Source organism: Mustela putorius, unplaced genomic scaffold (assembly GCF_011764305.1).
Source record: "Mustela putorius furo isolate JIRA1106 unplaced genomic scaffold, ASM1176430v1.1 tig00537227_pilon_pilon_pilon, whole genome shotgun sequence".
Taxonomy (NCBI): Eukaryota; Metazoa; Chordata; class Mammalia; order Carnivora; family Mustelidae; genus Mustela; species Mustela putorius.
In genome coordinates this window covers 33,156,455-33,181,534 of record NW_025422368.1, presented here as the reverse complement: position 1 = coordinate 33,181,534, position 25,080 = coordinate 33,156,455, and the positions used below count along the sequence as shown (strand labels likewise).

At 36.7% G+C, this 25,080-nt stretch overlaps 1 protein-coding gene across 1 annotated transcript in view; it reads right to left on the bottom strand.

Annotated features, from left to right (window-relative positions):
• The window catches only part of RERG (RAS like estrogen regulated growth inhibitor), a 115,273-nt gene that overhangs the window by 4,017 nt on the left and 86,176 nt on the right, over window positions 1-25,080 (bottom strand). Inside the window, exon 3 of the mRNA XM_004755769.3 lies at window positions 9,398-9,454. Within this exon, the coding sequence (XP_004755826.1) occupies window positions 9,398-9,454 (57 nt within the window). The remainder of the gene's footprint in view (window positions 1-9,397; window positions 9,455-25,080) is intronic.

Genomic DNA, 25,080 nt, shown 5'->3' with positions numbered 1-25,080 from the left:
TAGCCATCCATGTAAAAAATGACCAAGTAAAGCCATGAGATCCCTGTGGTGGTAGAAGGCCATTGGGTCTCATGTTTGGGGGTTGAATGGGAAGTAGAGGAGGGCTGGGGCACATGGTGGGAGAGGAAACAAAGCAGAGTTCTCCTGCTCATGTTCCCTCTTCAGGGTAGAAAAATGACAACTGCTCAGTACCAGCTGTAGGCTGGTGGGTTAATATCAGGGTGGTCCCCAAGCTCTATGGGGGTGAGAAGTCAGTAGATGCAAGACTTTGGGTGGTCTTAGTGTGCCTTTTACCTCATGAAATGGAAACCAGATGTTAAAATAAATATGAACTGGTGCTGCTCTGTATGAAAACTAGAACAGCTGAAATGCCAAGCTCTGTGAATGATTGACAGAGCTGATGAAGGTCGGGTTGAGGAGCTCTTCCAGAAGGCATCAGTACATGATAAGAAAATTGTAAAAAGTAAAATGTAAGAGAGATGGATAACAGAAATGGATATGTTATTATCTCTTATACAATGAGCTTCAAAGACAACAAAGTACATAAGGGCTGAAAATACTTGAGGATGAAAAAACTGAGAATTTCCCAGGATGAAAGGTCTTGGAACAGTTCAGACCAAAAGGACATGGGTGCCTGGGTGGCTCAGTCAGTTAAGTGTTTGCCTTTGGCTCAGGTCATGATCCCAGGATCCCAGGATCAAGCTCCACACTGGGCTCCCTGCTCAGCAGGGAGCTTGCTTCTCCCCTGTCTGCCACTTCCCCTGCTTGTTCTTGCTCTCTTTCTCTGTGTCAAATAAATAAATAAAATCTTAAAAAAGATGCACCATTGTTAAAAAAAAATAAGGACTTAAAAGACACACAAAGAAAATCCCATATATAAAACAATCACAGCAAAATTTAGGGATATCAATAATAAAGAAAAATTTTAATGGATATACAAAAAAAAGCACATCACCTACAGAAGGACATGATTCAGACTGACATTAGACTGCTAACCAGCAAAACTGGATTGGAGATCCCAGTGGTGTAAAACAAAGCAATCAAACCACATCAAAAGCAACTGAGAATTACAATTCTAGATGATACCAATACATTGGGGTGGGCAGGGTGGGGAGAGACAAGAGGCAGATTTGAATGAGTTAATGCAGTTGTCCTACTCCCGAAGATGACGTCATAAGAAAGCAAAAGGAGAAGTGACTTAAGTATTCAACTTGACAAATCAGAAAAGGAACATAGAATAAATCCAAAAAGATATGAGGAAAGAAGTAAAAGAGAAAACCACAAAGAAAGAATGACACAAGGTTAACAGAACCAAAGCATGGGGTTTGAAGGGATTTAAAAATAAAAAAGGTGGGAGTAGAGATAAAAAATCTGGTAATAGTGACTCATAAATTAAAAGAGAAGGAGCAATCAAGCACAATTTAGCATAAAAGAAGAAATAAGTACATATTCTGATGAAGTGAAAATAAAATAATATTATGAGTCATATGCCAACAAATTTCAAACCCTGATAAATTCTCATATTGAAACATGTATGGACAGGCGCAGTGAGAACTGGAACACTTAACCCGGTCAGTAACTGGTAAGTAACTTAGATATTAATTGTTGATCCCTTCTGATCATAAAAAGCAACTGCATCTGATTGGTTTTAAAGGAGATTTCTATAAACATTAAACAAGTTGTTCTAGAAAATAGAAAAAGGATAATCATCCAATTCCTTTTGTGGGGCATTACCTGACTCTAATAGGAAGTAGTATAAGAGTAGTAAGAGGAAAAGGACAAGAAAATTATAGGCTCACTTTATTCTTGAACGTAGATTCACAAATCGTAAATAAAATATTATCCAATTGAGTTCAATTAGTGTAAAAAGAAAAGTACATCATGATCAGTTAAAGTTTTTTTCAGAAATACAAAGAGTGTTTAAAGTCTATCAATGCATTTTTTAAAGTTTTTATTTAAATTCCAGTTAGTTTTGCACCTGGTGCTCACCACAAGTGCCCTGCTTAATACCCATGACCCCCGCACCTCCTCTCTGGTAACCATCAGTGTGTTCTCTGCAGTTAAGAGTCTGTTCCTTGTTTTCCCTCTCTTTTTTTTAACCCCTTATGATCATTTGTTTTGTTTCTTAAATTGCACCTATGAGTGAAATCATATGGTATTTGTCTTTCTCTGACTGACTGATTTTGTTTAGCATAATACTTTCTAGCTCCACCCACATCATTGCAAATGGTAATATTTCATTCTTATTTATGGCTGAGTAATATTCCATTACATATACATACACACCACCTCTTTATCCATTCGTCGGACACTTGGGCTCTTTCTATAATTTGGATATTGTTTCTATCAATGAAGTTTAACACAGTAAAGCACTGAATGAGAAAAAAGTGCTAAAGAAAAAAAAAATCACATGATTACCTTTACAGGAAGATCTATAGCATAATGAAATTTATATAAGTTTAAGGTTTATGGATACACAGAAAAACACCCTTTTCAAAAAATATGTCATACCTAGTATATACTGCTTACCATTTGAACAAGAATGTTCTAAATGCTTTACTCATATTAATTCATTTAATCCTCACAAATATCTCTGCAGTAGATATTAGTATTATATCCCTGTTACACAAAGATATGGAGGCACAACAACATTTAATAACTTGCTGAAACTCAGAGTAAGTGGTAAGTGGTAGAGTTGACATTGGATCTAAGGAATATTGGCTTTGGAATGAGGCTTATACCACTATCCTAAAAATCAAACATATTAGATTATATACCTGTGGGAAAGAGGAGGCCAATGGTGTCACAATGGGGCATGCAGGAAAAATAAAGTGAAATCATATAAATAATATAGATAATAGTAATAGAAATATATAATATATAAAAGAAATATATAATATAAAAGAAATATATATATAAAAGAAATAAGTATAAGTATAAAAAAATAAGAAATAATAGAAATGTAATAAAAATGATATAAAGGAATCCTAAGCACATGAATGGTACCGTGGATAGATTAACATGATTCACTTAATTCTTTACACCTAAACTACCCAAATCCCCAACCAACCAACCAACCATCCAAATAAACCTGCAAGTTTGTCTCAACAGGGTGATCAGTAAGTCAATCCTTTTATTTATTTGTTCATTATTCTTTCATTTCTTCATCTCATCAACTATTTTACAGTTCTTTTTTTACCACAGTTTTTTATTACTCTCCTACAAATATAATCTTCTACCTAAAATACAAACTACAGAAAGGAGGCTTAACTAACTAGCATAACCTAGCCTTCTACCTGCTATAAGCTGTGTCACGATCATTGCCACAGGCATGGCGCACGGCTGAAGTCTTTTCTGAACAGCAAAATTTAAAAAGGAAGTTATGTTCAATATATTTTAATAAACATATTTTCGCAGTACTGTCCTTCTGTTAGAATAGGTAATCCGTATGTGGTATGTACAATGATTCTCAATTCTAGAAAATTCTATTCCCCTCCTCTTTATGTTAAAAGGGAGATGATTATTTTGTATAATTTTACTCTAAAGTATGATGTATAGCAACTTCTTATCTCTAAATATCTATGAATGTTCTCTCAATTATTTCTTTTTGCATCTTCAGTCCTCCAGCCTGAGGAGGAAAGAGGCCCAGAAGCAGCAGGCCAGCTAGGATCTATGCCGTTTCTGTTTTTTCCACTCCCGTTCTGTGGTGACCTTTGCACTACCTTCCTTTTAAAAGAGGCTGGCATCAGCCCTGAGGCCTGGAAAACAGAGTTCTGGGCTCTCTTCCATCTCTTTACACCAAAAGTTGTTTGACAGACAGGGACATTTTTCTCTGTTGCTTCCATGATAAATAGGATATGTATTTCAACCACAGAAGGACACAGTAGGGGGGAAATAAAATATAATGAAAATTGTATGAAGTTGTGTGATTCTCTGGTTGTTTGTTAACTGAAACAAAAATGAAGGAATGCAGGAAATGAGGGAATGTCTGCCGCAGACATAGCAGCGGGGAGCAGTAGTGATTTCATCAAAGCCGAGGACTGGTTTCATGCCATTTTGAGCCTTTTCTCTTTAAGCCTCTTCTCTCTCATTAGAAACCCATATCTTGGAGCACCTGGGTGGCTTAGTGGGTTAAAACCTCTGCCTTCAGCCTAGGTCATGATCCCAGGGTCCTGGGATCGAGCCCCGCATCGGGCTCTCTGCTCGGCAGGGAGCCTGCTTCCCTCTCTCTGTCTGCCTCTCTGCCTACATGTGATCTCTGTCTGTCAAATAAATAAATATTAAAAAAAAAAAAAAAGAAACCCATATCTTCACGTCAACAGTGGAAGTATATAGCCCACACAGGCAAAATGTTGTGCCTCCGTGTGCTAACTTTAACGAAGCTAATTTGAAAAAATGTACTAAGCACTTTTTGGAATTAAACTCTACTATTCATTCCAAAACATAAGAGAAAATGTGTATGTGTGTGGAGAGTAGACACACATTTTAGTTTGTTCCTACTAACCTGAAATGAAGATTAGGAGTCTTTTTTTTTTCTTTTTCTTTTTAAAGGGAAGAGGGGTGATTGTTTAAGGCATATATCTAAATGAAACAAAATAATATACACTATAAGACCAATATAAGTTTCAAGATGGAATTTGGTACATTTTAAAATTCGAACTGGGGAGCCCAGGTGGCTTAGTCATGAAAGTGTGTCCCTTCGGCTCAGGTCATGATCCCAGGGTCCTGGAATGGACCCCGCATCAAGCTCCCTGCTCCGCCTTCTTCTCTCCTTCTCCCACTCTTCCTGCTTGTGTTCCTGCTCTCACTATCACTCTGTCAAATAGATCAATAAAATCTTAAAAAAAAAATGTGCCGAATTTTACTGTGTAGGAGCAATGCGTGATTTAAAACTTGTATTCAGTAATATTTTTATTAGTAGTAGATTTTGTACATGCTAAGAGAAGTTGATACTCAACGAATGTTGTAGATGGTTAATCCTTTTACTGATTTAGCTTTTTTGCAAATTTCAACATATTAATATGGACATTTAGCCGGTACAGTAACAACAACGGTTAGTAATGCTGATTTATGCTACAGTGAAAATTGTACTGACTTGAGTTCTATTACTGGTCTAAACACAAACCAGCCCCATAATCTTGAATAAATTTACTTTGCTGGACTTATTTCCTTATTTGTCAAAGGATGATCTCAATGTTCCTCGCTGTGCCGATATTGATTGGTTCCATGAGCTGGCTAAGCACTTCTGCTTTAGTCTCGAGTTCAGAGAATTTATTCTGGGTGTGTCTCTCTCTTGTATAAGACTTTCTTTCCAAACAGAGGGTACTGTCATGCAGGAAGGAAGAGCAAATAAAAAACCCCATGTGCCAGTGGATCTGTCTCCCAGTTCCTAATCCTGGTTCCTATCTGAGTCTTTATTCATGAGACAGAGACTCCATTATCCATTCAAACACAGAGTATGGTGCTTCCAATATAGTGGTAGTGGTGGTAAGTGCTGACATGTGGTCTCTCTCTTCTTCCCCAAACATCCATCTCTTTCTCTCTCACATACACCCCCCGCACACACACACACATGCACACGCGCGCACGCCCACACACATGGACGCACAACTAGCACCATCTAAGCCTTCGTTCCTATTCTCTGCCATGATCAACGCTCTCTAAGGGGAATAGGACTCTCAGAAGTAGGGATTCAGTTCTTGGGGATCTAATCAGAACATGGACCCTGTTGTTCTACAATGAGAATGTTACCCTCACCACCATCGGGGGGTTCTTGTTCAGATGGTGTGAGCCCTAAACCTCACAGGCTTCACTTCTGGTATTCAAATGCTATTCAGACACCACCTCTGGTATCTGACTAACATTTCACTGGTCCATAGTGAAATGAGAAAAATCGAAGGAAAACTAAAATTGCCCAGTGTAAAGAATTGAATGTTTTTTTTCTTAGCTTATATCCTTCAAACCATTTGGATGTGCAAAATATTTGCTTTTTTTATGAAACACAAGTGCAAACAAACCGTGGGTTTTGTTCCCTCTCACCCTCTCGCCCGTGCTTGCATTCTTAATGGCAGTTCTTCTCCATAGAAAAAAAAAAAAAAAAAAGAGCAAACCCCACCAAAACAAAGAGTCTGGGAATCATTTACTATCATGGTAGCAAATTTCCTTCACAGATTTACCTCAGAGCAGTAGATACTCCAATTTTGAAACATTAAATGGTGTTCATAGTCTTCAGTTTCTTTTTTTTTTTTTAAAGATTTTATTTATTTATTTGATAGACAGAGATTACAAGTAGGCAGAGAGGCAGGCAGGGAGACAGGAGGAAGCAGGCTCCCCGCTGAGCAGAGAGCCCGATGCAGGGCTCGATCCCAGGACCCTGGGATCATGACCTGAGCCAAAGGCAGAGGCTTTACCCCACTGAGCCACCCAGGCGCCCCATAGTCTTCAGCTTCTAAAGGAGCAATAATTCTGTCACAAGTTGATAGCACTGAAATATTAAGAAAATTTTTTCCCTTCCTTTCTTTTATTGAAGTATAATTAACATACAGTGTTATAGTATGTTTTTGAGGAAGGCTCTGAATTCCGAACTCAAGACTGGCTTTTGCAAATATGCCACTTAACCTTTTAATGGGAGCTTTCCCTTTCAGTGGTGGTTTTGAAACTTTGTGATAGTATGAAGTCAAGCCCCGGAAATCTTGATTCATCTTGAGTCAAATAGATGGGGAACACCTGTAGGCTAGAATATTGGTAACTTTCAGCACCGCGCGCACACATGCACACACACACACACACCCCAGTTTCCAGGGTGAGTTAAAGAAACCCTCACCTGGAAGTGAGTCATACACCTGATCAACGCTCTTGTTGCTTAGCAGCAGTAATCCTTTTTAAGCAGTATGGTACAAGGTCACTCAATAAACTTTCATTGTTCTTAGTGAAGGAAGCCTGTATTATAAATAACTGATGCGGGCAGATTTCTATTAACAGCAGTTGTTTTTCAGAAGGAATAAAACAAAAGGGACAATGACAATGGTTCACCTAAAACTGATTTAAAATAGTAACACTGGTTACTGGAACACATTCAGAAAGGTAAAAAAAAAAATCATTTTTTTATAAGCTTCTTCTTTTGTTGAGATATACTGGGTTTGCTAAGTAAAAATCAGGATTTTTCCACTGAACTCCCATAAAGCATTAAGATTCTCAGGAACTTTGTAAAGCTTAGATAAGTAATGAAATAAAAGAGGAGAGTATTTATTTATGTGAAGCAAACAATAGGTAGCAAATGATTTTTTAAAACCAGGTACATTTTTGATCCAAATATGTCATTTTAAGATTAGATTGTGGCTATGTTAAAAATGCTAAAAACTGTTAATGTTGAGAAACTATTTAAAAGCAAAAACAGGGGTGCCTAGGTGGCTCAGTCGGTTGAGCGTCTGCCTTCAGTTAGATCATGATCCCAGGGTCCTGGGATCAAGCCTCACATTGAGCTCCCTGCTCAGCAGGGAGCCTGCTTCTCCCTCTCCCTCTGCCCTCCCCCTGCTTGTAATCTCTTTCTTTCTGTCAAATAGATAAATAAAGTCTTTGAAAAAATGAAAGCAAAAACAGAGAAGTAAAGATTAATAAATGTAGAGGCATGTTATTAGATTTGAAAAAAAACTGAATAGTGTAAAGATGTTAGTCTTCTCAAAGTAATTTATAGTTTTAATGCAATTCCAATCAAAATCATGTCATGTTGTGATAAAGTTTTAAAAATTGGCCTGGAAGGATAAACTAAAAATCCTAGCCAAGATAATTGTGCAGAAAGAGAAAAAGGACTTTCTCTACTCTGTGTCAAAATGTTCCGCAGAGCTCAATTATCAGAAGAATGTGGAACTCGGGGGTGGATATAAAAGGCAAATATAGAGCTATATCCAAGGGTAAATGAGTCAATATATTACAAACAAACAAGCAAACAAGCAAACAAAAAACAGCTTTGGCAGTAGCCTGGGCAAAGTGGGGACTATTTAGTAAATAATAGCAGGACGATTTGGCAACTATTTGGAAACACTGTTGGATCTCCGGTCTGTACTTTCACAAAAACAAGTCCCAGATTAAAAAGTTATAAATTAAATAAACTCTAAGGTCACTCCGCATTCACGTCTGTTGTAGTACTTATCACTACCTGACCTATCTTTGTTTATGGACTCTTCTGTCTTTACTAAACTGTTAGCTCAAAAAAGCCAGAGGCTTTTCTTTCTGTCTGTTGGTTTATCCTCAGCACTGGCAATGATCTGACACATAGGAGGCATTTAAGAATATTTGTTGACTGGATGAATAAAAGCAATGAAAGGAGGCAAAAAGGGGAAGAAATCTCCCTTTTAGCCTGAAGTATGTAAGTTTGGAGTCATAACTAAACCAAACAGTATGAAATTAAAAAAAAAAAAAGTAATAATCTTTGCCCTTTTCACTCTTCTGAGTAAGGCCAGCTCAGCCTGGACTCTGGGCCTGATAATGAAACGAAGGACGCATGTTTCTCCAGCCTCCTCTGGATACAAAGTTGTTTCCCTGTACAGACCCAGCCCCGGTCCCTAAAGCATAAAGAACAAAAACTCAAAGGATTAATTTGGAATAAAATCTGAAGCTTAAATTAGAACCTTTGGATTATCAACACCGTTTTGAGGATGAGGACTAAGCTGCTATCTAATAAGCACTCGTTTTGACTACTTAAAAAACCTGATGATTGCTTTATACAATATTATGCTGCTTTCAAGCTCTACAGACACCAATTTTTGTTGCCTCTTTTTTTCTTTTAAAAAAATTTTTTTTTAAAGATTTTACTTATTTATTTGACAGATCACAAGAAGGCAGAGAGGCAGGCAGAGAGAGATGGGGAGGCAGGCCCCTTGCCCAGGACCCTGGGATCATGACTTGAGCTGAAGGCAGAGGCTTAACCCACTGAGCCACCCAGGCACCTCTCTTTTTTTCTTTTTTAAATGGACTTTAATCAAATTCTTTGGACAGAAATAGAGTTTATTTTTATATTTCCCCCGAATCAGTGTTCGGAAGGTTTATTTTCTTGTGATATGCCCCTCAGCGTGCCAGTTTTTTTCAAACCAGGTTAGCCTTGGCCACTGTGTCCTCCTTCTCCCACTAGAATGATGCTAGCTTTCCTGATGTGAGGGCATCGTGTTGTGCCCACTTCCTTCCTGGCTCTGGTTTTCCTCTATGTATGAAAATCCTGTGCAGTTACAAGTACAGACAGTCTGAGATACATGTCCAGCTTCCTGAAGGGCTTCTTTGCCTGATTTGATGAGATACTTCCCAAACAGCTGGTAGGTGCTTCAAAATGTTACAACAGAAAAAGTCATTGCCTCTTTTGGCTCATAAACTCTCACTGGAAAGGAGGAAACAAAACTTGACCTACCGAGAGTGGGATCATATTCCCAGATGAACCGTTTGGTCAGGAATCTCACTACAAGAGCTGTGGAAAAAGAAAAGAGCAACATTTCAAACAAATTTGTTAATTTCTTGTGGTTCTTATCCTTGCACAGAAAGAGAAGTAGCCCAGACAACTAGAGTGTCTTATATTTCTTGGCATAAAAACACCCAATGCATTTATTCATGTTTGTTCAAGAGTTTTTTCAGTTTCATATGGTGGTCTAAAAATTGGTGCAAAGTCTTAATGGTGCATTAATGAATGGGTTCGATTTGTTCCTTTAGTTACAGGGTTAAAACAAGCAAGCAAAGAAAGATATCATAACGTGAAAATGCTCACTCATAACATTTTTAGCAAAACAATGAATTTAGATATAAAGTATCACAATACAGGTGTCTAGAGATTGAATACTGATAACGACTAACAACAGTGAATTGAAAACTCAATGATTTTTAACTGCAAGGGAAAGATCACTAGCTGGTAATTTGTATTATCAGAGAAACAGATATTTAAGGGACACCTCGGTGGCTCAGTCAGTTAAGCGTCTGACTCTTGATTTCTATTCAGGTCATGATCTCAGGGTTGAAAATCCTGTGCAGTTACAAGCACAGACAGTCTGAGATACATGTCCAGAGATATGAGCCCCATATGGGGTTCCATGTTCAGTGGAGAGTCTGCTTGAGATTCTCTCCCTCTGTCTCTCCCCTACTCGTGTGCATGCACACACGCTCTCTGTCTCTCTCTAAATAAAGAAATAAAATCTTTTAAAAAACAACAGATATTTAAACTTACAGATTTCAATAATGACTCATTAAAGCTCATCAGAAGTGACACTAATGGAATAGTACAGTCAGAGGTAGGGTCTGGAACCATGTGAAACCTTTACTCGCACGATCCTCTCAACCTTATTTCATCCCTATGAGGCAGATACTATGATTATTCCCATTTTTCAGGTAAGGAAACTGAGGCTCTGACCACTCAACAAATTTCACTGAGTCACTTAGCTAGTTGGTGACCAAGTTAGGATTTGAGCTCAAGCAGTCTGTTTCCAACGCCTGTGATTTATCCACTGTTCTCAACTTAATTTAAGGCCAGGCCCTCCAGATAATACTTGACTGGAAGCTGGTGACAGGAGGAGAACTGGCCTAACACATGGGCTCCACTGTCCTTAAAAACCAGTGGGACACATGCTCAACATCTTCCTATAGAAGTATTGAAAACAGTGGTTCTTAACCTCCTTAAAAAATTTTTTTTGAAAAAGGGTGTCACAGACACTTTGAAAATGGAACAAAAGCTTGGACTCTTTTACCTGGTAAAATGTATATACATACATTTTGGCAGATAATTTCAACACGCTAATGAGGACTCTGAAGACCTTCGGTGGTCTTCCTGGGATCCCACCGACCCTCACTAGAAAATCAATGTATATAATATTTTGTAGTTTTAAAATATCTATTATTAGAATATTTTTATTTTTATCAAAATGTTCTATATGTAGTAGGCTATTTCTTCCTTGACGAAATAGAACTAGTTAGTTGGAAGTTGCTATTAGTCTGTCCTTTATTGCCACTGTAGGATCAACAGAGAAATATATCACCCCTACCATAGTGTCTTATGGGAGAGATCACAGGAAAATTGCAATGAGAACCTCATAAAACAGACCACAAACATATGTGGCTTGGCTGGATACTGAAGTAGCAATGTTCTTTCTAATTACAGAGTGTGAGTCTGAATTGAAGCCAAAATATTTGCAGTGCCTAAAGTAGCAAGGCCACTGACCCTATAATACTTCCCACAGTGAGTGTCCTTGTGGTTTTATCTGCAATTTTCAGAGTCTGTCACTGTTCACCCTCTCAAGAATGCATTTTTTTTTTTTTTGCATGTAAGAAGCAGTAAGCAGTAGACAGATATTTCCCTGTTTTTAAATTAGCATGTTAGTAAACATACTTGCTGACCGTATTCATAGTTCACCTTTTGTTAGAAGTATGTAGCTTTAACTCTAAAAGTCTCACCCTGAAAAATACACTTACCAGACATCTTTAAGCAATGAGGTAGTAAAATTCCTGAAGTTTCACATAATTGAAGTTTGAACTTCCCCAATTCTAAGACCATTTAAAGTTCAGTTATTTCTCAAAGAAATCTTTCTAAAATGTATTTGACACTTGATGGCCCTTCCAAACTGAGTATATGGAATAACACTGAATCATTTAAATGATGTAAATGATGTAGATCAATCTTGTTGAACTACATGGATTAGCGTCCTGTGCAGTTACGCAGTAATACTGTGAGAAGCCATAGAATGGTCGAGGCAACACAATTCTGGAATGCTAGGGCTTTAAATAGTTCAGCTTTTGAATACACACATTCATACACACACATACATTTTTCTTCCCTCAAATACGATGGTTTTCTCTTCTTTGTTTTTTAAAGATTTTTTTAAAAAGTTATTTATTTGAGAGAGAGAGAGAATGCATGAGAAGGGGGGAGGGGCAGAAAGAGAGGGAGAAGCAGACTCCTTGTTAGGAGGGAGTGTGACTCGGGGCTCAATCCCAGGACCCCAGGACCATGAGTTGAGCCGAAGGCAGACACTTAACTGACTGAGCCACCCAGGAACCCCCAGGTTTCTCTTTTCACCACAGTCACTGGGACCCGAGACCACCTCCAATAACCAACCCATTGGAATCTCCTTTGTTACTTTGTTTTTCTAAAGACCAATAAGTCATATTAATAAGCTTGTTAGAATTTTTTCTATTAAAGTAGCTCTGGGGTTGGATTCTAAGGAAGCTGTTCTATGAATATAAACAGGATTCTGGTGATTTTTGAGATGTCATGTTTGTTGTTGAGAAGTTGTTCCTGCTCACTGATGGGTTATTGGCTCAGGTTCAGCGAGCTACCTTCTAATGGGGCAATGTTGCTAGGCTTTATCAATGAAATCAATCTAAACATTTTTAATATTTTTTAAGAGTTTCACATTATTTTATGATGGTTATTTTAACAATAGGATCATATATTTTTTTTAAAATTCAATCTATTTTTTTAAAAGATTTATTTATTTATTTGAGACAGAGAGCACAAACAGAGGGAGAGGGAGACAAGAAGTCTCCCCACTGAGTGGGGAGTTTGATGTGAGGCTCAATCCCAGGACCCTGAGACCATGACCTGAACTGAAGTCAAGAGTCAGATACTTAACTGACTGAGCCACCCAGGCGCCTGAAATTCAGTCTGTTTCAAATGCAATAAAAAAACATCAAAACCACATTGAAAAATTGACATAATAAAATTATGTTTATTTTTTAAAGATGTTATTTATTTATTTGACAGAGATCACAAGTAGGCAGAGAGGCAGGCAGAGAGAGAGGAGGAAGCAGGCTCCCCACTGAGCAGAGAGCCCGATCCAGGGCTCGATCCAGGGCTCGATCCCAGGACCCTGAGATCATGACCTGAGCCAAAGGCAAAGGCTTAACCCACTGAGCCACCCAGGTGCCCCCCTTATGTTTATTCTTAAAAGACATGCTTTTATCTCCTCACACACAGATTATTCATGGAAAAGACAAATGCATTGTCTATATTTTTATTTTCAAAAATATTTTAATTTAAAATTATTATTCTAAAGAATGAAAATAACCTTATATCTGTGGAAATGTTATCTGTTAAAGTCTCTATTATTTCCACTGGGTCTGAGGTGCTTGCTGACATTTCACCATTTACTGATGGAACCATAAAACCTCAGTATTACTTACCCACACACTTGATTATAATTTTATTAGGAGCTATAACTTTCATAGGGGATATATCTTGCCATGTCTCCCCTCCTCTGCCACTACCACTCACATCACATGATTTCACCTGTCAATGATAATACAGTTGCTTCCTCAGTGGGGTCCCTCCTTCAGCTGCACCCTCAAAACTCCCCCAAACTACTCTTCACACAGATAATGTCTCTGCTAAAACTTAAACCATCTCATGCCACATCCTTTCCTCAAATTCTCCCTGACCTCATCTCATTGAATAACTATTTATTGAGTGCCTACTTGGTATCAGGTTCCGTTTTAGGGGTTTGCAATAATCCAGTAAACAATTCAAAGATCTCTGACCTTACAGAGCTTATATTCTCCTAGGAAGAGACAGATAAAAAATAAAAATAAGAAATAAGAACTATAATACATTAGAGGCAGTAAGTGCTATAAGATAAAAGAACAAGGTAAGGGGATTTGGCATTGGGGATGATGGTGTAAGAGTTATTATTTAAGACAGGATAATCCTTATTTGAAAGGTAGTATAAGAAACAGATGAGAAGGGGCGCGTGGGTAGCTCAGTGGGTTAAGGCCTCTGCCCTCAGCTCAGGTCATGATCCCAGGGTCCTCTGATGGAGCCCCGCATCGGGTTCTCTGCTCCGCATGGAGCCTGCTTCCTCCTCTCTCTGCCTACCTGTCTGCCTACTTGTGATCTCTGTCTGTCAAATAAATAAATAAAATCTTAAAAAAAAAAAAAAAGAAAAGAAAAAAGAAACAGATGAGAAGATCCCTGGGGAGACAGTGCTTGAAGGAGAGGGGATAGCCAATGCAAGCAAACAGGTTAAAGCAGGACTGTGTGCTTGATATGGTCAGGGAACAAAAAGCAGGCCAGAGTGCCTAAGGCAAAATGAACAATAATGAGTGTAGCTGAGGATGAGGTCATTTCCTGCCTCTCCCCTAGCCACGCATTCCACTACTTCTACTACTGTTAATCAACACCACCACCACCACCACTAATAATAATAACAACTGAAATTTTATTTATTATTATGATGATGATGATTTTACTTGATTCTTTCTTTAGAATTTATGCTTGTGAGGACATTACATTTGTTTAATTTATCACTGTCTTCCAGTTTCTAGAACAGTGTCTGACACAGAGTAGACTGCAAAATACTTGTTGAATGGATGGAAAAGATCCATCATTCCATGTCACAGTTCACTCTCTTGGCAGTGAAATAATAACCAGGCACTGAAAGAAGAAGCAACACAAACAAGGCAAGAGAATTCACAACAGAACCATGTCACGTTTCCATAGCTTTTTCTTGAAAGGTTATATAAATATACACTCTGAAATGCCTTCTAATGGGTATTTCAAAAGCCTTCTACAAATTATACTTCTGTAGTTTATTTAATGAGTTAATGAAAAATTGATTTAATTTTCTCTTGAACACCTGTCCTCTCCATCCCAACTATCCTGAGCAAAGGTTTTTCTTTTGAGATAAGTTGGTGGTTATTGGTAACCTTCACATTTGCTAGCACTCTGACGTATGATCTTGTTTTCCCTGAAGTTTTGAGGTCTGACATATTTGATTGGTTGCAAGCAAGTTCTGCTTTCTGAAATATCTTATTTTTTTCCCCGTACCTTGAAACTAAATAAGCCAAACATGTCTAAAAGCTAATCTAGAGAAGAACATTTTGCTCAATACATTACCTACTTGAATAATTATTCATTATTTATTTTTTTTATTACTGGAACTGAATTTCATGATTATCTATGAAAGCTGGTTTCTAACAAAATGGAAAATTCACTAAGTAGAGTTTGAGCCAAGGAAATATTATTTAAAGTTACATCAGTGTAATAATTCAATAGGATAATAGTTCATTTATAAGCAAATGCTAAAAGGCAACATTTCTATGTTAAAATAGTTATGCCATTTTAAAAAATTAACGAGTCTGGGGCTAGTTATTCAAAATAAGTTCTGATGTCATTATCAAGATGAGGAAAACATCAAAAGTACCAACTTTAATGATCAGAATAATATTTTATGAAAATTGATTGGATATGAGCTGTATAGCAAATCAACTTTTAGAAAGAAATGAATTTTTCAAGGTAAATGAAAACTAACACACATGCTAGCCTTAAAAATTTTTAAATATACTCAGGAGAGTATAGTTCTGAGAGAACTTTCAGAACTTTTTGAAAGTTAAGTGCATATATAATATAATATATATAATAATTAGCAGACTATATATGGTAATATACATAGTTATAATATAGTACTATATATAATATAATAATATATATTATATATAATTATATATAATATAATAATATATAATATATGGCTATATAATATAAAATGATTCCCTTTCTTCCCCTGATCCTCATATACCTTTGCAACCTGAATTTAAATCACTTCCTGATGCTTACAACGGCCCTCCAGTTTGCTTGTACTACTTAATTTCATGCACGCTCATCTCTTCATGCATCTAATCGTGTTGTCCCTGCCGCCTTGAAAGTCCTTATCCAACTAATAAAACCCTAGTCGCCCTTCAAAATCTAGTTCAAATATAATCTCCTTTGTGAAACCCTTCCTTTCTTTCTGTATCAGTTAGCTATTGCTGTTGATTAAATATATCCCCAAACTCAGCAGCATGTAACAGTGAGCATTTATCATGGGAAAATTATAATTTGCTTATGGAACTGTGGTCAACTGATTGTTCTGGAAAAAGTCAGCTAATATGTTTTCAAACGTGTTTCAAATGGCCAGTTCAGATTTTTTTAGGACAGGAAAAGAATATCTGTGTCAATTAAGAGTACCTCAAAAAATAGTTTCGTTGTTTTTTTTTTTTTTTTAAGATTTTATTTATTTATTTGAGAGAGAGAGACAGAGAGTACAAGCAGGGGGGAAGAAAAGAGGGGGAGAGAGAAGTAGACTCCCTGCTGAGCAGGAAGCCCAATGTGGAGCTGGATCCCAGGATCATGACATGAGCTGAGGGCAGACAACTTAAAGGACTGAGCCACCAAGCACTCCAAAGAACATTGTTCTTCACCTGACTTCCTCTTGAATTCTGCCTATAATCCTGTTTAACAGGATTGGTTTTATATATGCTCAAAGATGGTGCTTGTTATCTCCCACATTCATCTCATAAGGAAAAGTTATTATAAATATGTATTAAGTGATGTATATGGTTTTCATTCTGTAACCAGCAGGACCTTCATAAAAAATGGTTACTTTTAAGTTGTAAGACCAGGTAGCTTTGAGATATTTCATGTCTTTAATGACCGTCCACTGAGAGTCTGCTAAGTTCAGAACAATTACGTCCCAGAGTTTGAATTATTCTGTGAAAAACAAACAGCTTTTTTTGTTATAGAAAAAGAAGGCAAACGTGGCTAAAATGGCCACAGTCGTAGTCCACAGTGGGTTATGAGTATACTCACAGCTTGTTATCCAAATCATTGTTCTCTTCTTTTACAGCATTTTCAGTGTTTAAATAGAATTCTTAATGCTTTAAAATTACCTGAAGATATTATAATAAGCATACACAGTGCCTTAAGTGTGAAAGTTCTCAAAATCAGGCCACAGCTAGGAGATCGAGTGGCTCTCTTCCCCTCTCGCCCCCTTACCATTACAGACTTACAGTGGGATTACTTGGCCAGCTGAGAACAGGAGGCAGAGGTATGTCATCCCAAGTCTACATTGGTGGCCAAATCAACATTAAATTGCTTTCAGTTTGAATTTTATGAACTCTAGGTAAAAGTCACAGTAAAGTGTTTGAAAAATAATTAAAAAAAAAAAAGAAGGATGAGAGAGTTTCATACCACTTGAGAACTGTTTTCTCAGTTCACGAAACACATCAATTTAAGCAATATCATGAAAATTACAGTGGGAAAGCATTTAAAAATAAATGCAGTATTGTTAGTATTGCTACCCACCTTCCTTCAGTGAGTGTGCACGGTTAGGTCAGGTGTTAGTTGATCCTTGAACAACACAGGTTTGAACTGTGTGGGTCCATTTATATGCACAGCTTTCCTGTTCTTTTCTTTTATTTTCTCTTTTCTTCTCCTCTCTGGGGGTGAAAATTGTATGTACGCTACAAATAGTGTGCATTTTGAAGAATATACACTGTGTAGTCACAAACACTGCTTTCAATACAAAAGAAAATAATTGAAACCCTGAAATGTTTCTAGGAAAATGTGACTCTGCAGACATAAGCTTCTGAACATTCATGAGTTTCTTTTCTTTTCTCCATGTGGAGCACTAACACTGTTCTTCTCATTCCATAATCCAGGGTGGATAAAGACATCAACACAAGACACTGTAGTTCTCCTCAAGATACAATTTTGCTTCCTCGTTTTAATGTTGTTCACTGTTTCTTTAAGGTGTCTTTTACAGTTTATTATTACAATTATTTTGAAAAGAGTGCAGAGATCATAACTTCTTTGGGGGGCTCCATAAATACTTTTGGGCTCATTTCTTTTTTTAAAACTTTGCATCCTTGCAAGTTCAAATAAGCTAAAAACTAATCAGCGTGTTAAGTAGTAATATAGGACTAAATCAAAGAAAGAGGAAAAGAAAGATGTATTTAGAATGGAACAGGCTCATAGATGGCGTTACTATTCACCACAGAGCATTTCTATCTGTGGTTAAGTAGGGAAGCACCTCCTCCCTTTTAAAGCCTTCCCTGGCCTTCCCAAGCCCTGAATCTCTCCTTCTCGGCCATGACATTGTCATTTGTTTCTTCTCTATTATAGAACAGGAACAACTGTCTTGTAAATATGAATTTACATTCCTGTATGTCTTACAGATTCTGGAGTTATAGATTAAGCCGTGTTCTCTTCATCTCCAGGGGCTGGCACATTGCCCAATACATTGCATGTGCTCAGTAAATATTTGAGAGATGAAAACAATGAAAAACTGGATAAATAATTTGGCTTCCATATTACCAGTGTATTCAGGTCTGCACTCTAGGGTGTCTTTATTATTTAAGAAACATGTGTTCTTTAAAGTAACGTCCATTGAATATATACCATCCCTTCCAATGCCTCATTCGCATGTCCACTGCAAACATGACGGACTGAGAAGGGCTGGACACGCCGTTCCTCTTCTCCTCTGCCAGAGAAGAACCACGATCCCTGATCTTATACTATTAGCAGTGTTAGGTTTAACTCCAACCCTGCAGTGATAAAAAGCTTCACAGAAGTAAAAATAATCATACTTACAAAAATAGAGGGAATCGTACTCTATATATTTGTAGAGACAGTTTATTGAAGAATAAAATACATTTGCGGAGACTCCATTTATTAATGATATTAGCTGCTGGATTTAAAGTGTATATACTCTTCAAAAATCTCATTAGGGAGGTTTTAGTCATGTTTTAACTAAAAACATGAATGGGAATTTTGGAATGCTAATATCAAAAGGGGAATTGAATCTTGACTACAAGCTTATTTATTTCTCAAAACACTACCTTTAAAGGTAGGAATTAATGCTTCTATTTTATGTGTAAGAAACCTGAACTGAAAAGTAAATAAACTTGTGTATTTTACAAAGCAGAGAAGTGACATAATAGAGATTAAACCCAGTTTTGTTTACTTTAAACCTTGAATATTGGGAAAAACCTGTCCAATATTAAATACACACTACTATATTTTAATATTTCTATGGACATAATATAATTCTGAATGGTTGACATTGTTTTCCAGATAAGCATACTTCTATGGAGAGGCATGCTTTGAAAAAGCACATTTTTTTTGTTCATCACTAAATTTCTTCATCCGTAGTGGAGGAATATCCATGACCAGAAACCATGGCAACACAGAAAAAGAATATGAATTTCAAAAAAGAACCTCTTATATAAATAAAATTTTTGTTTTTCTCTTGAGCAGATCTTAAGGATGCAACAAAGGAGGAAAGAAGTGTATAATGATATAGACATAAAGTAGAATGTGATAAGTAACTATTTCCTTACTGGTTTCCTCAGACACTAGCGAGTTCATTCAACAACAACAACAAAAAAAAAAAAACCCAGAATGTCAGGAACCATTTTAGGCAATGAAGGAAACAGCTAAGAAAGTAAGTTTCTATTCTTGAGGAGATGAGAGTCTGTGGCTTTGCATGTTTCAGGAAAAATAGAAAGATTCACAGGTAGAATAATTATCTAATTTAAGTCCTTTTATGATGTGTTGGTAAAAGAAGGAAAACCAGACACAGATGAGTCCACCTGACTTTAGTGCCTCAGAGAAAAAGAAAAAAGGAAAAAAAAAAAACAACTTGTGTATTCTGGAAGAAAAATGTAACAGACAAAATCCTCATAGTATGTATAAAGCATCAAGCCTATAACTGCTTCTGTTCCATCTTCAGACAACAAACCAGAGATTTAACTAAAATATAAGAGGAAGTCAGTTTCACCTTCTTTCCTTTATCACCTAGACCTCTTATCATCCTCCTGTTAAATCAGGACTCAAAAAAAAAAAAAAAAAAAAAAGAATCGAATCTCCCTATTCTTCCACCTCCTGGATCCGATACTTCTGGTACTTCATATCTTGTTCCTGGGTCTTTCCTCAACCACCAACCCTCAAGTTCATGTCTTCTTTTTAGCAGTCCCCTCTTTTCCTGATTACTCTAGCCTCTTCTAAGAAACACGGGCCATTGTGCCTAAAATCAAAGTCAACTATGGAGATCTCAGCCCTGAGCCTTGTCTAGTAGGGTCATGTTATGTGGGGGCCAGGACAGCTCTTTGAAGTTTTGGCTTAACAACTGTCAGTGACAGCTGAGACCAAGTCTGTGCAGTTTGGAATCTCAGGAACCATAGTGGTAAAGGGCTAAAAGCCCTTTCTGAACTGTGGAGATGGACTAGAAAGAAATATCAAAAAACTCCAGCAAACTGTATTTAAAATGTCAGATCTTAAGGAGAGGGGCTCAGAGTAAAGACAGGTACACAGAATTCAGATTTCAGAAATATGGATATCTAGACTTAATAATTTTCAAATGCATATCCATTTGACGTTTCTTTTGCTTCTCTCTACTCCCCTATAAGTTCTATGCAGATCCATTTACTCAATAAATATTTATTGAGCACTGTGTTAGGCACCAAAGAAAGCGAGACCAAGGGGATTCCCTAAGTAAGATATTAGAAATGACTTCATATTAGAGCGAAATCTTGGGTGAGTTGAAGTTCACGAATTTAGGAGGAGCATCCGAAGAGGAATGTTCAAAAGCCTAGACATGGAAGAGCCTGGTTTATTTTGGAAATACATGTGGTTCAGGATAGGTTGAGGGATGTGAGGATGGAGCTATGGGGAGGGTAGCTTGCGAGGTTCTTTGGAAACCAGACTAGGAAGGTGCTCATATGTCACTTTGAAGAGCTTGGATTTTACTCTGAAGTCTATGAGTAGACAGTCATCTGAGTAGGGGGATGGCTTGATATGAAATGGTTATCTATAGAAACTGTTCACTAATTAGCTGTAGAGACTGAAACTGTTCACTAATTAGCTGTAGAGACTGAGGCAGAGAAATCTTTGAGGTAGAATTTAATGGTGAAATGATATAAGAACAAGTAAGGAAAAAAAAAAGAGTAAGGGAGGATAGGCTTGAACATGTTGAATGTGAGACATTAATGAGAACATCCAGATAGAGAAGTTCCACCTGTCCATCCATCTGTCCATCCATCCATCCATCTATCCATCCATGCGTCTATCCTCTATTCTTCCATTCATCTATTCATCTATCACACATTCAACATAAATTCGTTAAATATTTGTTAAATATCTATCATGTCCCAGACACTGTTTGACACCATCATGAGGGGGACGTCATACTTCTGAAGCTAGAGGAAGTGATCTCTGCCACAGTGACACTTCGTAGTGACTTCTAAATGCAATGGGCATGGATAAGATGTCCTACATAGGTTAGTTTAAAGCAAGAAAAGAGAATTTAGCACAATACCCTATGTTCAGCCTCATCTCATGGTGATCTTTTTTGCTTCCTATGATTTCTTCTACCTCAGCTCTTCAAAATTTCTAGATAAACTACAAAAGTTGACAGATCAAGGCAAGGGACAGAAATTTGTTCATATAGATGTAGTTTCTGAAGCAGTCCATCTCCCACTCTTCCCTCCCCTCCCCTCCCCGCCTTGCTCTACTCCCTATGAAGGTCAAAATAATTTGACACCAAAAAACCCTTAAGCCAAATGAAAACATAGAAATGGAATAATTTAATGGAAATTTAAAATTAGTGCAATATAAAAATGAGTGCTTTTATAATACCACAAGTTAAAATGAGATGTAAATTAGTTCCAGATAGGTGTCTAGGGGTTGCTTTTAAGTTATTAGGTTTAAGCTTGAAAATTTTGACTTGTCCTGCTTTCTGACAAAAATATAATTCTGAGAGAGAGTTACAGAATAAATGTCAGTTCTTTTCACAAGGAATTTCTTAAATATAAATGGTATACTCTCCAAGAATTATGAGGCAAACATTTGTCTCTGAAAACCTAGCCTGGAAGTCTAGCTTCAGTGCATTCCAAGTCTTAAGAATTAGTAAGGTAAGGGTTAATTTGATATGATAACTGGGTTTTAGGATGACAAATGAGAATGGGAAAAATAGCAGAACTGTGACTTATAATTCCTAACATGTTTGATAGGGAGCAGAGGTTAGGGGATACTTATAAAGAATGTAAAATCAAAAAGTTTTATTTTAAATTAAAAATTAACTTGTATGACTAAATAACAATAAATTCTTCCTGAATTTAACCTGAAAGTAGAAACAAGAGGAATTAAACTCGGGATATGGTAGTCAACTGATTTGGCTTTATCTTTCTGTTCATATAAAGATTAATAAATCTAGAGCTATGGATTATGTGCCCAAGAATTCACACCAGTTTTATATAAGTTGAAAATTCTTATTCATTTTAATTACAAGTGATGCTTAAGAATTAAATTACTAGGGGCACCTAGATGGCTTGGTGGATTAAGTATCCAACTCTTGATTTCAGCTCAGGTCATGATCTCAGGGTCAGGCAATCGAGCCCCATTGGGTTCTGCGGTGGGGGTGGAGCCTATTTAAGATTCTCTCTCTCTCTATCTCTGCCCCTCCCCACCTCTCCCCAACCTTAATCACATGACATCTCTCTAAGAAAGAAAGAAAGGAAAAAAGAAATAAAGTTTGGAAAAATGAATTTTCCAAACCAGAGTGTTTAACTCAATAATTTGTAATTTTGTTTTTTTATTAAAAATAATATTTTAGAGGTGCCTGAGTGGCTCAGTCGGTTAAGCATCTGCCTTCAGCTCAGGTCATGATCTCAGGGTCCTAGGATCAAGACCCACATCTGCAGTGGGGAGTCTGCTTCTCCCTGTCACTCTCTCTTTGTGCTCTCTTATGCAAATAAATAAAATCTTAAAATAAATAAATAAATAAATAAATAAATAATATTTTTACCAAGGCATCATATTTAAACAGAATTATCTGTACTGTGTTGTGTATTTTTCTAAATTTTCAAGGAATTTAGATATAAAATTTGTATTTTTTAACTTTTTTTTCTGAAAAAGGAAGTATATATGGTGTTAATGTCTGAATTTTTTCTATGCCCATTTTGTTAGCGCATGTGAGAAACAGGCAACTGAAAACATTCAGACTTTTTGGGGACATAAAAGTGATTCAGAGTCACTAAGGATCCCAGGAAAGCAGAGGAATATCTCATTTAGCCCCCTTCTTTTATAAAGAACCAGGGAGCTAACCATTTATTCTGCTCCTACATGCCCTCTGCCCCAGACTCCGTTTGCTTCCTGCCTATGTGGGCGCATACAGGTTTAATAGGCTGTGCCTATGACTCTTGCGCAAAGGGGTTACCTCTAGCAATAGGCCAACTCCATTTGCAGCCCTTACACCAATCCTCTCTTTACAGCCTCATTAAACAGAATAAGAAAAATGGAAACTTAAAAAGTCACAGTGTGTATGGAGAACTAGAGAGTTATTTGAGAGATTGGGCTGGAAAAGTACCCACGTTCTGAAAAGCTGATAAGCCAAACTAAGAAATTTCAAATTATGCTTATGACGATAGAAAGCCATTAAGTGATTATAAACACAAAGATGCCCTGATCATCTTTTTGTTTTATCAAGGGCACTGCTGTTTCAGTGCCAAGATGAACAAGGGGGATGCAGGCAAGGCTGGAGACAGGAAGACCAAGAGGGGAGAAATTCTAGTACTAAGAGAGAAGAAAAAGTGAAACCACATAGCTCCTCCTTCACTCCTATTTACTAGTCAATGTATTGAGTCATAATTGGGATTATACAGTATGTGGCCTTTTCAGTCTGATTTCTTTCACTTAGTGATATATATTTAAGGTTTTCCTATGTTTGTGTCCTGGACCAAGAACTCATTTCTGTTTACTGCTGAGTAATCCATTGTAAACCACAGTTGGTTTATCAGGTAAGCAATCAAAGAACATCTTAGATGCTTCCATATTTGGCAACTATCTTGATTACATTTTGGCTATAACCATTCATAAGAGGGCATTTGTATCAAGTAGTTGGGTAAATAAGTAGGAATACAATTGCTGGATTATGATAAGATTATATTTAACTTTATAAGAAACTACAAAACTGTTTTCCAAAGTGGCTGTATCATTCTGCATTTCCACTAATAACGAATGAGAGTTTCTGTTGCTCCCTATTTTTGAAAGCATTTAATATTGTCCATTTTGTTTTGATTTTTTAAAAAAAATTTATCTTTCAAATAGGTGTGCATTATTATTTCATTGTTGTTGGTTTGTATGTTTGTTGCAATTCTCTAATGATACATGATATTGATAATCTTTTCATTTGATTTTTTTGCCATCTGTATATCTTCTTTAGTAAGGTGTCTGTTCAGATATTTTGTCCATTTAAAAAAAATAGATTATTTTTTAGATCAGTTTTAGATGTTCTGCTTATTTATCCCTTCCTCCCTCAAAAATCCTGGCAATCGCTAATTTTTTTCCTGTCTCTTTACTTTTGTCTTTTTCCAGAATGGTATGTAGTTGAAATCATATAATACGCAGCCTTCTCAGATGGTGTTTTTCACTTAGTAACATGTATTTACGGTTTCATCATGTCTTTTCATGGCTTCATATAGCACTTCTTTTTCATACTCAATACTATTCCATTGTCTGAATGTAGCATGGTTTATTTATCCATTCAGTTATTTAAAGACAGATTATTTGGTCCAAATTTTGCAGTTGTGAGTAAAGTGGCTATAAACATTCAAGTGTGGCTTTTTGTATGGACGTAAGTTTTTAACTCACCTGGGAAAATATTAAGGAGTGCGACTCCTGGATTATATCGGAAGAGTATGTTTAATTTTGAAAGAAACCATCAAGCCGTCTTCTAGAGTGGCTGTGCAATTTTGCATTCCCATCAAAAGTAAATGAGAGCTTCTATTGCTCCATATCCATATCAGCATTTGGTGTTGTCAGTGTTTTGATTTTGTCTATTTTAATAGATGTGTAATGGTAACTCATTGTTTGTATTTTCAATTCTGTAATGATACATGATGTGCAACATCTTTTTATATACTCACTTGGCATTTGTATCTCTTCTTTGGCAAGGTATCTATTCAGATCTTTCATTCATTTTAGTAAACTGAGTTTTTTTTTTAATTTTTGAGTTTTAAAACTTCTTTGTATATTCTGGATAATTGTTCTTTATCAAATTGTCCTTTACAAATATTTTCTCCCAGTCTGTGGCTTGTCTTTTCATTCTCTTGACAGTGTGTTGCTTAGAGCATAAGTTTTTAATTTTGAAGAAGTTTGGTTTATCAGCTATATCTTGTATGGATCATGCCTTTGGTGGTATATAAAAAAAGTCACTGTGTTATCCTATGTCACCTAATTTTTCTCTTGCATTATCTTCTATGACTTTTATAGTCTCGTATTTTGTATTTAGGTCTATGATCCAT